Source organism: Vulpes vulpes, chromosome 2 (assembly GCF_048418805.1).
Source record: "Vulpes vulpes isolate BD-2025 chromosome 2, VulVul3, whole genome shotgun sequence".
NCBI lineage: Eukaryota > Metazoa > Chordata > Mammalia > Carnivora > Canidae > Vulpes > Vulpes vulpes.
Window position 1 is genome coordinate 119,136,607 of NC_132781.1, and position 15,905 is coordinate 119,152,511.

The following is a 15,905-nucleotide window of genomic DNA, read 5'->3' on the forward strand; positions in this document are numbered from 1 at the left end:
AGAGAGGCAGAGACACAGGCAGAGGGAGAAGCAGGCTCCATGCAGAGAGCCTGATGTGGGACTCGATCCAGGGTCTCCAGGATCACGCCCTGGGCTGCAGGCGGCGCTAAACTGCTGTGCCACCGGGGCTGCCCCTGTTATCATCTTTTAAACTATTAGACTTTCTCTATACTTTATTGCCCAGAAAACTAATTAAATACCCTGCTTTTCTCCCTCCCTTCCTCCCTCCCTCCCTCCCTCCCTCCCTCCCTCCCTCCCTCCCTCCCTCCCTCCCTCTCTTCCTTCCTTCCTTCCTTCCTTCCTTCCTTCCTTCCTTCCTTCCTTCCTTTCCTCCCTCCCTCTCTCCCTCCCTTCTTCCCCCTCCCCCTCCACACTCAGTGTGGAACACAGCACAACCTTGAGACCTTGAACTCACAACCATGAGATGAAGACCTGAGCTGAGATCAAGAGTTAGACACTCAACCAATTGAGCTATGCAGGTGCCCTTCCCCAGAAAACTTTATCATTGTTTTATACAATCAATATTCATTTAGATTTAGCCATCCTTTTTGTGCTCTTTATTCCTTTCTGCCTCTTCATACTTCCATCTGGGATAATTTTCCTTCTGCCAGAAGAAGTCCATTTAGTATTTTCTTTCTTAATTTCAATACTTGTATTGAAGTGTGACTGAGGTGTCTCCCCAGGACCTGTTGTCCTTGATGGGCCCTGAGCCTAATTTTTGTTCTCCAGTCCTATTGACTGATCAGTTGCTCTGCCTTTGGGCTGCTGCTTGTGAACTGGCAAATGCTCTAAGTAGGAAAGCTGCTCCTTCTTGGGCTCATGCCTCCATGCTTTTTACAGAATCTTTACCCTGGAAGTCCTCCCTGCTCTTAAATTTTTCCAATGCCTTCACACAATGTTTTATTTTTCAATTTTAAAAAATTATTTATTTATTTATTAGAGAGGAAGACAGCATGAGTGGAATGAGGGACAGAGGGAGAAGCAGACTCCCTGCTGAGCAGGAAGACCAATGTAGGGCTCAGTCCTGGGATTCTGGGATCATGATCTGAACTGAAGGCAGACACTTAACCATCTTGAGCCACCTACCCACACAGATATTTTTATATTTTGACCAGCAATTGTTTGTTAGGAAGATTCATTTGCAACAAGATAGCCTGTCATTTCTAGGAGTGAAATTATTGCCTGGTTATCTTTTGATTTTGGACTCCTGATTGGTGGCTGAGGAATGTGCAGTGTGTGGAACCCAGACATTAATGCCTTATATCCTGCTATAATGAATGAATACATAAGTGGCTGCATATGTAGAAATATAAATACACATATGAAACATACTATATCAAGGCACATGTAAGATCCTGTCTTCTTAACCTTTTGGATAGGTGTAGAAAATTCTCCCTTGTCAGCTACTTATAAAGCCCTATATCCTTGTTTCCTGGATTATTTTCTGTAGTATGTGAATGCCCCATATAACATTAATAGATTATCCTTGTTAAAATGGTGACAAGATCAATGAATTTGGGAAGCTGTACATGGGATCCTTCCTTTGGAGACTGTCAACACACAAAAGCATATTAAAGACTCTGAAACATATAAATTTATTTGATAATGAAATCTTTGTGGGACAATACCTATTCCCATCCATAGGTAAGTCTTGGTAAACACTGTCTTATAGCTGACCTAAATCCACAAAGTCCTACACCAATAGGTATCTGGTATTCAAGGGTCTTTGTCTTCATAAAGGTGAAGTGCCACCCAGTATGTCATCAGACATGGATGTTGCAAGAAGAATCTGAAAGTGTGCACATCAGGTGTTGGGTTTGGAGGGCTGGAGCCCCTCTGCTCTTCTGTGGTTTAAAAAAGGCAGAATTTGGGGTACAATCATTCTCAGCTCTTTGTGCCTCCTGGAGTGAGATCATCTGCTTGGGTTCCCTTGATTCCAGCCCAGCTCAGCATGGGGTACCCATGTGTATTGGTGGAAATTGATTTTTGATTCTCTTAAGACCAACCTCTCCCTCACTTCACCTACCTCTTGGAGGTCTTGCCGCCCCTCTGTACAGGTGAGAGGGTGAGACAGTTGTGACGGAATACACAGAGCTTCTGCTCAGCAGCCAAGAGGCCTGGGTTCAAGTCCTGGTGCTGTGTGACCTTGGGAGAGTTAACCATGGAGTAGCGGGTGAGAGCATGGGCTTTGGTGTCAGATACACTCAGCCCTTCCACTTCCTTCCTGTGTGATCATGGGCACGTCACTTCACCTTCCTATTCCTCAGTTTCCTTATCTGTCAAATGGGGATAATAGTAATACCTACCTCACCTTCTCTTTGTTTTGAGAAGGAAATAAAATAATGCATGTTAAGTACAATACCTAGAGCATACTAGAGACCTGGCAAATTGTCAGTTTTTATGTTATTTAATCCAACCTGACTCCATCTGGGCTTGAGGAAAACTCCAGCTTCTCATGATGCTTGAGGATCAGATAGAATCTTGAAAGTGAAAAAGAGTCTTGTAAACTCTTGGACACAATGGGAACTAGGCAGTATTTCTTGTTACTGCCCTTGATGCTGCCTTGTCCCTTCTGGCTGGGCAGGGCGGGGTGTGGGGACTATACCAGCCTCCATCCCTACTCTCAGGCAGAACCATTTCTCCATTACAGAACATTGGCAAGAAGATGTCCTGCCAGCAGTTCATTGCCAACTTGGACCAGCTGAATGATGGCCAGGACTTTGCCAAAGACCTGCTGAAGGTAAAACCTATTAAGGGTTCCCACATCTCCAGCTGTACCTGGAGTGGGTACAGAGGAGAGAGGTCTCTGCTTCACTAAATCCTGACAGTCTAGATTTAGAAAAAAACAAAAATCTCTATTCCAGGGGCGCCTGGGTGGCTCAATTGGTGAGGTGTCTGACTCTTGATTTTTGGCTCAGGTCATGATCTCAGGGTTGTGAGATTGAGCCCCACTTTGGGCTCTGCACTCAGAGGGGAGTCTCTTTGAGACCCTCTCTCTCTCTCTCCCTTTGCCTCTCCCGCCCTCTCAAATAAACGAATAAATAAATATTTGAAAAAATAATCTCCATACCCAACATGGGGCTCGAACTCATGATTCCAAGATTAAGAGTCCCAGACTCTAGGCACTGAGCCATCCACACCCCTCTAACAGTCTATATTTTTAATACTGGGGTCAGAGCCACCAGACTTTGGGACAGAGTTAGTGACCATCCAGTTAAACACTGACTGCTATGTATTCCCTGAGTTATGTAGAAGGGTAGGCTTTATGAGATTTGTTTTTAACACTCCATTATCTTCATTGCTGTCACAGTGATCCTTAAAACGACCAACAGTTGTCATAGCTGCCACTGCCATCACCATTACCTTATCAGTACCTTCACCTTCACCACAACTGTCACTGTCATCACCACAGGGAAAAACCCACCCATTTCTCCAACATTATCAGGAATTAAGGGATTCTAGTTTTCTCCTGAGGCTGAAGCCCAGGGGGGAACTCAGGCCTTTCAAGCCTTGTCAGTTCTCTGCCTTGGAGGAAGAGGAGCAGGTTTTTTTGGGGGGGGTAAGTGATGAGTTCAGTTTTATTATTTTTAAAGATTTATTTGAGAGAGACAGAGAGAGGGAAAGGCAGAGGGAGAGGGAGAATCTGTGCTGAGTGTTGAGCCGAATGTGGGGCTTAATCTCAAGACCCTGAGATCATGATCTGAGCTGAAATCAAGAGTAGAACGCTTAACCTTAAGATTGAGCTACTCAAAAGTGAGTTTAATTTTAGATAGTAGGTTTGAAGGATATGGTGATACAAGGTAGGCAGTGGGATAGTGAGTCTGGAGGTAAAAAAAAAATAGAACATTGTCTCCATTACTCTTCTTACCATAATTATCTTCTTCACCATCAACAAGGGCTTGTTTAGAATGTATTTGTGAGATCAAATAATCCCAGTCCCAACACCTACCTACCTACTTCTCCCCATCTACCCATCCACCCATTTAATTGAGCTCCCATGGCACCCATCCCTTTATCCATTCACCTACCCAGAAACTCATTCCCCTGCCCCAACACCCACCCATTCACCCATCATCCATACATATACCTTCTACACCCTTGAACGCTCACCCATCCACTCATTTCCCTACCCAGCCACCTACCCACTAACCTATCTACCCAACTCATCCTCAAATCTATCCATCCATTCATCTAAACAATCATATACTTACCCATCTCTTATTCATTCACCCATCCAACAAACAACTGTGAATCAAACACTCATTTTGCCCCACTGGCTGAAAAGGTGCTTCCTCACTGCATACACATTACTAGAGGTAGATGGAGATTTCTTTGATTCCTTTTTTTTTTTTGTAAGATTTTATTTATTTATTCATGAGAGACACACAGAGGCAGAGAGGCAGGCAGAGGGAGAAGCAGGCTCCACGCAGAGAGCCCAACGCAGGACTTGATCCTGGGTTTCCAGGATCACACCCTGGGTCGAAGGCGGCATTAAACCGCTGAGCCACCCTGGCTGCCGATTTCTTTGATTCTTCATCTGAACTCCTCTCTTTTTCTTTTCCCCTGTCCTAGACTCTTTACAACTCAATCAAGAATGAAAAGCTGGAATGGGCCATGTGAGTAGTGCCCATGGGCTCAGGTATGGGGAAAATGAATCACCGTAAAGGAAAAGGGGGAGTGGCTGATAGTATTGGGAAGGCCCTGCTGTCACTCTCCATGGTGCTGATTTCTCGTAAACCACAGCTCTGGTGACCCTTGTCTAGCTGGCCAGCACCACATGATGAGTTCCCCTTTGGGTACATTTTCTGTATTGATAAAAAGTGTACAATGTTAAAGTGGTATGGAATTGATTAAACTGTGACTTTGGTTTCATGATGTCCACAACTTATTTTCTGTTACTGAGGATATTGCCGCTATTCCCAGTGATGATGGCTCTTTCCCTTTTGGGAGGTAGGCAGGCAGGAGGCATTAGTCCCCCTAAAATACCAAGAATACTACCACGTTTAGGTAGCGTCTGCTCTTGGCAGTGCAAAGGGTGACTGCCCCTAAATTCTTCCTCTGCAAAGGCAGTGAGTCCTGGAGGTGCCCAGCCATCTGGAAAAAGATGTGGTCACCTTGCTGGGTGGGGAGACTGAGAGGCTCCTGGGGAAAGTGGATACCCCTGTCTTTTGTGCTCCCCAGGGCAGCCTTGGCCTTTGGGTCCTTGTAGAGGTCACAGGTAAGGATTGTTAGGAACTCCAGAAACACTGGGAAGAGCAAGCATTCTTCTACCAGGGCTCTAAATAAAGGGGATCCTAGACTTTAGGGGGCTCACCTACTGGCCCAGTGTGTCTGTGGAGCTTGGGCAGCCACTTCAGTCTGCCCATGGGTCACTGCTTCCTGAGTCTGAGCTTTCAGGGTTGGAGAGAGAAGAAGAAAGACCAGGAATAAGACTAGTAAAGTCTCCAACTTTGTGGTCAGTGGTGAGGATTAGAGCTTGGAGGCCAAAAATCACAGCTCTGAAGACCGGGGTCAGAATTGAAGACAGAGGCAGGGGTCAAAGATCTGGGTCTGTGATCTGGAATTGGAACTTCCCTATCTCTGCTCTTCACCTCTGCCTGTTTCCCAGAGAAGGGTTCATGGGGAGAGAACATGTCCATGTGGGGCTAAGGCTTCCATGGAGATGGTGCTCAGGCCTAGTATTTTCCTAGTGATGAGGATGAGCTGAGGAAATCACTGTCTGAGCTGGTGGATGACAAGTTTGGGACAGGCACCAAGAAAGTGACACGGATCCTGGATGGTGGGAACCCCTTCCTGGATGTCCCGCAGGCTCTCAGTGCTACCACCTACAAGCATGGTGTGCTGACTCGGAAGACTCACGCTGACATGGATGGCAAGAGGAGTGGGTGTCAGACTGGGAAAAGGGCACGGGGAGGGATGCTAGTCTGGGGGGAGAGGGATGCTAGTCTGGCAGGGGGTAGGGTCTGGATCCCGTGACTACTCCTCTGGGGTTGCATATCCAGGTAGATGTGTAGGGGAGTGCAGTAGAGGAGATATTGGGGGGTGTGGTTGTGGCCACACTACCCATATGCCCATCCCTAGCACCCCGTGGGAGGCGTGGCTGGAAGAAATTCTACGCGGTGCTCAAAGGGACCATCCTGTACCTGCAGAAGGTGAGAGGCCCCAGAATCCTTACTCCGGAAGTGCCAGTGCGACCTCCAACAGGCCCATCTTGAGGTGCTCAGAGGGTCCCTGGCAGGACCTGGGGCTTAGGCAGATGCTGGACCCTTCCCTCATTAAAGTCTGACTGGGGCTCACAGAGCTTTGGGTTTTCAGAGAGGGATCTTTGAAATGCCCATGGGCTCAGAGGATACACACTGGAAGCTCTTTTTGGGCCTTGGGACAAACCAGGGTGGGGAGAGGAGTGGTTGGAGTGCTTTGTTAGGATGGGCATGGCACCAGAATGGCAAGAGCTGAAGAATGGAGGGAGTGTGGGGACAAGAGGGGGAGAGTATTAGAGGGGATGGTGAGGGTCGAGGAAGTGTAGGTTAGTATACCAGAGCCTGGTCATGACAGAGACTTGCCTGTCCCCACTTCACATATCCAGGATGAGTACAGGCCTGACAAAGCTCTGTCTGAGGGCGACTTGAAGAATGCCATTCGTGTGCACCATGCTCTGGCTACTAGGGCTTCTGACTACAGCAAGAAGTCCAATGTGCTCAAGCTGAAGACGGCTGACTGGAGGGTCTTCCTCTTCCAGGCACCGTAAGTAGGAGTGGGAGCCCCCTCACTCCACCCTGGGCTCAGGGCCAGCGGCATGGAGCCTGTACTGCACCCCAATCCTCATTTGCCTTAGGTGAGGTGCCCTAAGCTTGCCTGCACATCATCCACAAGAGTGAGTGTGTCTGCTTGGCACAGACCGATAGCCTGGGTCCCCTGAAGTAGAGGTCCTCCAGTGTGGTCCTGTCAGCATCTCCTGGAAACGTATTAGAAATGCAATTTCTCTGGCCCCACCTTAGACCTACCGAATCAGGAACTCTGGGCCTGGGCCAGCAGTTATGTTCTAATCAGCCTTCCAGGCGATTCTGTTGCAGGCTGAGGTCCCTAAATCTGGGGCAGATGGAGTCTTAATGAATCCTCCTTCACTGTAAATCAGGGTGGGGAAAGGGATGAGAAAGACTCGTCCTATAGATTCACTGGAAGGCCTTTAGTCCACTCCCCTGCACCCTGTCCTGTGACTTGAGATTGGAGTTTCATGTGTCAGGTGAATTTAGAAGGCAGGAGGCTGGTAGGAGACCTCTCAGGGTGGGAGTGAGCATGCTGGGCAAGGTAGTGGGGCAGGGACAGGAGGCCTGAGTGGGGATACTGCTTAATCCAGGGCTCACCCTGGGCCCACTGGCTCTAGAGCCCATTACTCCAGGGCCATTAGCTCTGGATCTGGACAGCTTTATTTTCATATGAAAATCCAGGTCTTGCCTAGAAGCTGGGACAGCGGGGAGCTCCCTATGCAGACTGGACCAGGCCCACCCAGCCCCCATCCTGCCATCCTCCTTCACTCTTTGTGAAGGGAGCGGCTTTCTCCCTGTGCCAGACTGGTGGTGGGTCCTGTGTGCTGGGTGGGGGACAGGGAGACCTATTGTGAGGAGCTGGTGCCCTCTCTCCTCCCCTCCTGTCCCCAGGAGCAAAGAAGAAATGCTGTCCTGGATCCTTAGGATCAACCTAGTGGCTGCCATCTTCTCAGCCCCATCCTTCCCCGCTGCTGTCAGCTCCATGAAGAAGTTCTGTCGGCCTCTGCTACCCTCCTGCACCACTCGCCTCTGCCAGGTACGAGCTCCTAGGACCCCAGTGCTACTTCCTCAGGCTGCCTCCAGACAGGTCCCCATCTAACAGCCTCCTCCTCCAGCTCCTGTATAGTACCTGGTCTTGAGCTAAGAGACAAGGTGAAGAGGCAGATCTTCTCCATCCCCATTGCACTCACCCTCATTTACAGATGGGAAGACTGAAGCCACGCGCCGCACAGAGGCCTGCATTCTTTGCCAGTGGCCTGTATCCTGTGGATGTCCTTGTGGATCTGTGGCCATTGTGTGTGTCTGAGCATGAATGTGAGAGAATGCATGTGTCACAGGGAGCTAGGGACAGGCAAGATGTGGCTGGCCCTGCATCCAGTGCTCTTTTGCTGTCCTTACCTACCCTTAAGTGTTTTATTTGTAATCCTAAAAAAAACTACTCATCAATACTTGAGTTTTTTAGGGAAGAGAGGATAAATGGTAGACCACTGCTTGGGAGGAGGGCAGGAGGAGCTCCATACTCCCTGTCTTTGTCAGGGCCCCTTTCCCACTGGGCCTTTGTCCTGGGTCTCTCACTGCACTTCTAGGCTGCAGCTTAGGAGCATAGGAGCACACACCCCACACCCTGTGCACACATATACCATACAGGCACACACATGTGCATGTGAGCAAACACATGTGCTGTGCACCCACAGTGCACACATGCATCATACATATGCACACACATGCAGCTCATTGCCCACCCAGCACGAAGTGGTCTGGCTATACTTCGGTGGGTGGGATGTGTGTGCACACTTGTCCGTGAGTAACAGTGTCTCTGGGTGATTCTGGGTCTGTGACCTTTATATGTGTCTGGGCACGAATCTGAGAGAGTGTGTGCAGCGTACAGCGCCAGGGATAGCTGAGGCCAGGCTGTCTCTTGGTCCATTGGGTTTGTGTGTGTATGTGAGCGTCCATATGAACTGGCAGGGGTGGGGGTGTCTGGAGTGACTGTGTGTCTATGTCAGGGAATGATCTATGTGCTCATTCTAGTGTGAGGCTGTCATCTCCCAAGCCTGCTGTGGATTTATCTCAGAGGGTTGATGCCAATCAAAGCAAGGCAGGAAAGAGGAGAAAGGGCACTCCCTCAGGGCTCCACATACTTGATGACCCTGGGCAAGCCTCAGTTTCCCTTTGCTGAAGCAGATTCAGCGCAATAGGTTTAGACCCACCCATGACATCCTGAGAGTGGGACCTCAAGTCTAGGACTTGTCTTTGCAGGAGGAGCAGCTGCGTTCCCATGAGAATAAGTTAAGGCAGGTGACTTCAGAGCTGGCTGAGCACAAGTGCCACCCCATTGAGAGGGGAGTCAAGTCCAAGGAGGCTGAGGAGAACCGACTGAAGGAACACTATCTTACTTTCGAGGTGCGTTCTCCTTAGGGCCGATTGCTAAGGATGGCACTGGGGCAGAAGGAGGAATCCAGCTCTTCTCTCTGTCACCAGCATCATTCTGCAGCCAGAGGCTCCTGGTTTGGGGGGTCTCCACTTTGGGGGCTCCCCTGAGGCAATCATGAGCCATGGCCTTCTGTGGGCCAGTCTGATCAGTTCAGGTGCCAGTTGTTAATCAAACAGATGTGCCCTTACTTGTGTCTCTCAAGGAGCACGAGGTGGGCACCATTCTTCTCCCAGCCGCTCCTCACCTGCGCTTCCCCCATGACCCAGCCTCTCGGGAAGCTGTCACAGCTCAACCATAGACAGTGCAAGCCCACCTGCCTGACCTACCCCGCTTTTGTCTCCTTTTCCTCTTCCACAGATGTTTATCAGCAACAAGCTTCTCCCTTCTCTCCATCTTGTCTCTCTGTCCCCCCTGCCCTGATTCTGCCTCACAATGCTCTGTAAATGGGCTGACATCGCCTTCACCTGGTGAAGGGGGGCAGCTTGGGGAAGGGAGGCAACAACCACTTGTCCCTTTTGGACTGGCCTTTGTATTGACTTGCAGAGGCTGAGTCTGAGCCTTCGGGGCAAGAAAGGCAGGAAGTCGCTGATCTCAGTCTCTGGATTTCTACATTGATTTTCTACTGTGTGAGGAAGAGAGGAGCATTCCCAGGAGAGATCCTGACCTTTTGAAAAACATAAAGCTGTACCACTCTTAAAGTCTTCTCAGACCCACTCTCTCTGCAACATAAAAAAAGGATGGCAAAAGCTACAGTGGACTGATCTCTAGCCAACTGCCAGGCATGAGTGCCTTCATTCCCTTGTACTGATTGCTTTAATCCTCATGTCAACTCTCTGAAATGGGTTCTCTTAGTATCCCCATTTTACAGATGGGAAAATTGAGGCTTAGAGAGGGCAGATCACTTGCCTGAGGTGACAGTTAAGCGCAGGAGCCATGGGATGCCTGGGTGGCTCAGTGGTTGGACACCTGCCTTCAGGACCTGATCTTGGGGTCCCAGGATCGAGTCCAACATTGGGTTCCCTGAATGGAGCCTGCTTCTCCCTCTGCCTGTGTCTCTGCCTCTCTCTGGTGTGTGTCTCAAGAATAAATAAATAAGGGCAGCCCAGGTGGCTCAGCGGTTTAGCGCAGCCTTCAGCCTAGGGCCTGATCCTGGAGACCCAGGATCGAGTCCCACGTCGGGCTCCCTGCATGGACCCTGCTTCTCCCTCTGCCTGTGTCTCTGCCTCTCTCTCTCTGTGTGTCTCTCATGAATAAATAAATAAGATCTTTAAAAAATAAATAAATAAAATCTTAAAAAAAAAAAAAGTGCAGGAGCCAGGATCCTATCCCAGGTGATTGTAACTCCAGCACTCTGGTCTTTCTCACTTGCCCCTGGCTTAACTGGGGGAAGTGAAGCCCAGTGGTGAAGGGTCTTTCTGTTCATGTGACAGAGCTGCATGAGAACAGTGTCTCTGCACCTTTACTCTTTGCTTCTTCTGGGACCTCAGCCTCTCCTGACTGTGGTGAGGGCTGGAAGCTCAGAGTCAGGACCTCAGACATAGTGACCAAATTTCCCTCCTAAGTGTTTACCAATTTGTAACACTTTTTTTTTTTTTTTTTAAGAGTGAGAGTGGAGAGGGGCAGAAGGAGAGAGATTTTTTTAAAAATTTAAAATCAATTACCCAACATATAGTACATCATTAGTTTCAGATGTAGAATTCAGTAATTCATCAGTTGCATATAACACTCAGTCAGGGCTCATCATGTCAGGTGCCCTCCTAATGCCTGTCACTTAGTTACCCCATTCCCCCTACCTACCTCCCTGGGAGAGAGAGAATCTTAAGCAGGCTCCACACCCAACATGGAGCCTGACATGGGACTCAATCTCACAACCTTGAACTAAAATCAAGAGTTGGATGGTTCACCAACTGAGCCACCCAAGTGCCCCAATTTATAATACTTTATTTATTTTTAAATTTATTTACTTGAGAGAGAGAGGGAGAGGGGAAGAGATGGGCAGAGGGAGAGAGAGTCTTAAGCAGACCCTATGCTGAGCACAGAGCCCGATGATGCAGGGTTCAGTCTCACGACCCTGAGATAATGACCTGAACTGAAACCAAGAGTTAGATAGACACTCAACTGAGTGGGCCACTCAGGCACTGCACCTCCCTCCATTTATAACACTTTAAATAGCTTATGAATGTACTTCTCTATTCATGCTCTTACCAACACTGGACACTACTAGATGTTTTAATTGTCATCAATCTAAGGTTTAAAAAGGGGTATCTCATTGCTATTTTAATTTGAATTAAAAAATTTTAATTGTGGTCAATATGCATGGCATAAAATTTATCATCTTAACCATTTCTAAGTGGATAGTTAAATAGTATTAATTCTACTCACATTGTTGTTTAACCAATCTCCAGAACCTTTTCATCTTCCCAACTGAAACTCTACACCCATAAAACAGCAAGTCCTGCCCACCTCCCCTTGTTGCACCACCTCTCCTCCCCATCCCCTGGGGGCAACCACTGTTCTTGTTTCTGTTTCTGTTTCTGTGATTTTGACTACTCTAGTTACTGCCTATTAGTGAATTAATAACAGATTTTGTGTTTTTGTGACTGGCTTTTGCTCAAGTTTATCCATGTTGTGACATGCGTTAGAATTTCCTTCCTTTTTAAGGCTGAATACTATTCTGCTGTACGTGGATACCACATCTTTATCTTTTCATCTGCTGCTGGACATTTGGGTTGCTTTCACCTTTTGGCTTTTGCAAATAGTGCTGTTATGAATATGGATGTGCAAATATTTCAGGCACCCCTGAGACACATGAGTTTTAAAGTTTTAAATTTTGTAATCCTATTTGTCAATTTTTATTTTGGTTGTCCTTACTCTTGGTGTTATACTCAAGAAATCATTGCCAATTAATTTGAATTTTTAAAAAAATATTTTATTTATTCATGAGAGACACAGAGAGAGAGAGGGGGGCAGAGACACAGGCAGAGGGAGAAGCAGGCTCCATGCAAGGAGCCGGAGGGGGACTCAATCCCGGGTCTCCAGGATCACATCCTGGGCTGAAGATGGCGCTAAACTGCTGAGCCACCCGGGCTGCCCTAATTTGAATTTTTAAAATTATGAGTAAGATTTCTGTGTATGTCTCTTGCCTAGTTTTTTTTATTGGATTGTTTATCTCTTTTTTTATTGATTAGTGAGAGCTCTCTGAATATTAAGGAAATTGGTCTTTTGTCACCTAAGATCCAAATGCTTTTTTTTTTTTTTGCATTTGTTGTTTGTCCTTTGACTTTGTGTTTGGCCTTTCTCTTTTTTTCCAGAAAAGCCGTTATGAGACCTATATCCACCTCCTGGCGGTGAAAATCAAAGTGGGCTCAGATGACCTGGAGCGGATTGAGGCCCGGCTGGCCACCTTGGAAGGGGATGATCCTTCCCTCCGCAAGACACACTCAAGCCCCGCCCTCAGTCAGGGCCACGGAACTGTGACTGGCAGCAAAGCTACAAAGGATACCACTGGGCCTGATACTTAGCTGGCATTGATAGGCAGGCCCCAGAGGCAGGCAAGTGTTGCCAGAGGGGGCAGTGAGCACAATTCCAGCCAGGGGCCACTTGTACCAGCTCCAGGCAATTGACAGGCAGCCAGAGGGGTGCAGAGAGCCCCATGGGCCAAGGAGACGGAGATGCTATTCATGGCGTTGGTCTTCTTGCATCCTGGGGTTTATCTGGGCCTCATACTTTCTCCTCAGCCCTCATGTTCCTCTCCACCACGGAGCCTCATTTTGTAGGCCAGTTGTGTGCATGCTCTAGACACGATGTCACTGGAGAAGGAGGAAGGGCAGCTGACTTTGCAGACCCTCCCCTTCTCACAAGTTCCTGTCATCTTCCTGTTTCCATTCCAAGGGCAGGTCTGGATCCCTACCTGTTCTCCTCTTCCCTCCTCAGACTTGACCAGCAGCAGGTTGGCAGACCACCAGTACCATCCTCTCCTCCCTCCACCCAGTAGCTTCTGCAACCACGCCTTGTTCTCCTGCCTCCCTTTGCAATAATCCAGGACCTGGGCCTGCTCCCTCAACGTCAAGCTGTCTACTCGTGTGTGCATTCACCTCACCTTCCATTTATAGAGGCCATTACTGCTTTCTTTTATATGGACAAAAATGTATATATATAAAAGAATATATATATGGAGCTCCTTTAGAGATGATTTTGGAATTGATATCAAAATGAAAGAAGAAGGGAAAAGCCTATACGAGAACTCCACCTGTTAGCAAGGAGGGCTGCCATCTGGCCTCTTGGTAGCCCAGACACTCTGGGAGGGAAGGTGGAGATAGTGCTGACCTCTTCTCCCCCCATTTCCCCTCTTCCGGCTGACCTGGGACTTCCACTGCTCTTCCAGTTGACGCTTTGGAATGAATAGACCGTGTGTGCATATGCCACCCCATCTTGTTCCACAGGCATTCTGGGGTATGAGTAGGGTGGGACCATGGCCCTGTTTATATTTTGGTCTTTATGTTGGTGCTGCCAGGTCTCTGAGCTCCAGAAGTGGCTTCTTGTACAGATCTACTGCTACAGGAATAGAAGATACTCTGCCTTGCAAACAGCCACTTGTCAACAAGCCCAAAGATGTTTGGTGGAGGAGGGTTATGGAAGCCATTAATTTCTGCTCTTGGGAAATGGTGGAGTAAGAAGTTGCTGATTGTTTTTTAAGTTGACATTTCTTTCACTCTTCTGGTGACCCAGGAATGCTAGCTAAGGACAGGCCTGGGAAGGAGAGAAAAATTTGCCATGTGATGACCACCGACTAGTATCCTGTAAGCCCTGAATTCCTCAGACTGACAAGTGGTGGGGGTGATGGTTCCTTTAATGAGCTATGATGAGCAGATCCTTATATATTTAAAAATAGGTTAGTTTGGGCAGCAATTTGACCTCAGTGGTAACATATTTAGTTAGTTGCAAGGTTGACTTGTCTTATTAAGTACCTAACATTTACAAGCACGCTCACATTTGATACAAGGGATGACATATGAGTCTGTGGAAATATGTAGTGATTTAAATCCAGATTATTTAATTTGGATCCACTGAAGTGTATTTTATAACCAAACCATCTGGCCCCTTAATTTTGCTGAGGGGAAGTAAATGTTCACTTAAGTGAAATCGAAAGAGCAATGTAACACAAAAGAGCTCTCTGTACTTTCTCCATTCTGGCTCTAAGGTCTTTGATTTTGAGGGTCAGCTTCCCACCTTAATGAGGGTGGATGAATGAAAGCAGAGGAGCAACCTTCTGTCTGCTGCAGACAGATATGCTTCCCTGAGCACTAGTGATGTTTCCCATCAGTAAAAAAATCTGTTGGTCACTTTCTTAATTGTATAATTATTTATTGTAAATTATATACATGTACTACTGTACTAAAATATGTACATTATAAAACATACACAAAAATAGAAATTTAAAAAGATGAGATGAAAATAAATCTAAATCAGAGTTCTAATATTTCTTTCCTACATTCTAATGGGCCATCATATTCCCCGCCTAATTTCTGCCAATATGCCCATTTTCCAGGACTGTCCCAATTCCAGGGGCTGGAGGACTACAGGTGAGATGCAGCAAGTGGTTTGCGCCACCTGGTGGTCCTGGGAAGTGGCTTCGGGCTCAGGGACTTCTGGGGGCTGACCCTTGACCGCAGTCAACCTTCATTGAAGTTGAACCTTCATTTTCTCATTCACTGAAAGTCCCCAGTGCTGCACACTGTGCTGGGTGTTGAGGATAGTGTGGTGAGGAAAGGACTGAGCGGCTCCCTGTCCACATGGGGCTCACAGTCTAGTGGGGAGGACAGGCTGTCACTTTACCATTTGGGACCTTGGGAGCACTGGAGACAAAGCCAAAACTGACCTGGAAGAGAGAAGATAGAACTGGAGGAGTGAGGAAGAAGACAGTGACTCAGGAAGCCGCCTGAATGTCCTAAGTGCTCCTGGTGGACAAAGTGGTAGTAGGGAAGTCACTAAACAGGGCTATACCTCTTCCTGATGGGTCTATACTAAAGATGCCCCGAGGCAGAATGGAAGAAGAGCCTCTCCAGACACACCTGCTTCCAGGTCCCATTCACAACTGTGAAATGAATGGGTGGTGAATTCGATTAGGCTCTGGCCTTCAACTCTTGACTCTCATAGGTGTTTTAGAGTCCACAGCAGATAACCAAGCTACCAAATTATTTGATACAAGTACCTGGGGTCAGGAAAATGCCAGGGGGTTCACCAAGAAGTCAGTCACAATTACTGGGGTTCACTGGAGTCACAGGTGGTTTCTGACTAAAAATTTAGAAGATAATAGCAACTCAGAAGGGTCAAATTTGACACTGAGGGGTTGTGGAAAGGCCTATGGATTCACCAAGAGGTCGTTCACAATTATTGGGATTCACATAGAGGTCAGAAGTCACATAGAAGAATTAGTGGCTGTCAGAAAATTTTAAAGCCAACAGCAAACTCAGAGCCAGCAAAGGGATTTGGATGAGATCACCAGATGGGGCCTGGGAGAGGTCAGGGATTTGCAGGTCTATATACCATTTAGTTGATTATTTCCTCTGTTTCTTTGTAACAAGTGCTTTTTCCCCCAGCACCCCCACAGTGAACACAATGACTTTAGTTCTTTCTTTACTTTTCCCCATCACCTCCCTTTCATCCAGTTTTTGCCACTCTGTGTGATTCAAGAATGCAAGGCA

The 15,905-nt window shown here is 47.6% G+C and overlaps 1 protein-coding gene across 14 annotated transcripts in view; it reads left to right on the plus strand.

Annotated features, from left to right (window-relative positions):
• Window positions 1–14,678, plus strand: part of PSD2 (pleckstrin and Sec7 domain containing 2) — an 81,800-nt gene extending 67,122 nt beyond the window's left edge. For 9 of the 14 annotated variants that reach the window (XM_072749758.1, XM_026017340.2, XM_072749756.1 and 6 more), the window contains 8 exons: window positions 2,651–2,740; window positions 4,573–4,616; window positions 5,691–5,881; window positions 6,082–6,152; window positions 6,587–6,744; window positions 7,659–7,803; window positions 9,027–9,170; window positions 12,513–14,678. In XM_072749758.1, coding sequence (XP_072605859.1) covers window positions 2,651–2,740; window positions 4,573–4,616; window positions 5,691–5,881; window positions 6,082–6,152; window positions 6,587–6,744; window positions 7,659–7,803; window positions 9,027–9,170; window positions 12,513–12,722 — 1,053 coding nt within the window. In that variant the 3' untranslated portion in view covers window positions 12,723–14,678. Of the gene's footprint in view, window positions 1–2,057; window positions 2,174–2,650; window positions 2,741–4,572; window positions 4,617–5,690; window positions 5,882–6,081; window positions 6,153–6,586; window positions 6,745–7,658; window positions 7,804–9,026; window positions 9,171–12,512 lie in introns of all 14 variants that reach the window. The other 5 variants (XM_072749759.1, XM_072749757.1, XM_072749766.1 and 2 more) reach the window with 2 other exon arrangements.
• Window positions 14,679–15,905: the final 1,227 nt, after the last annotated feature.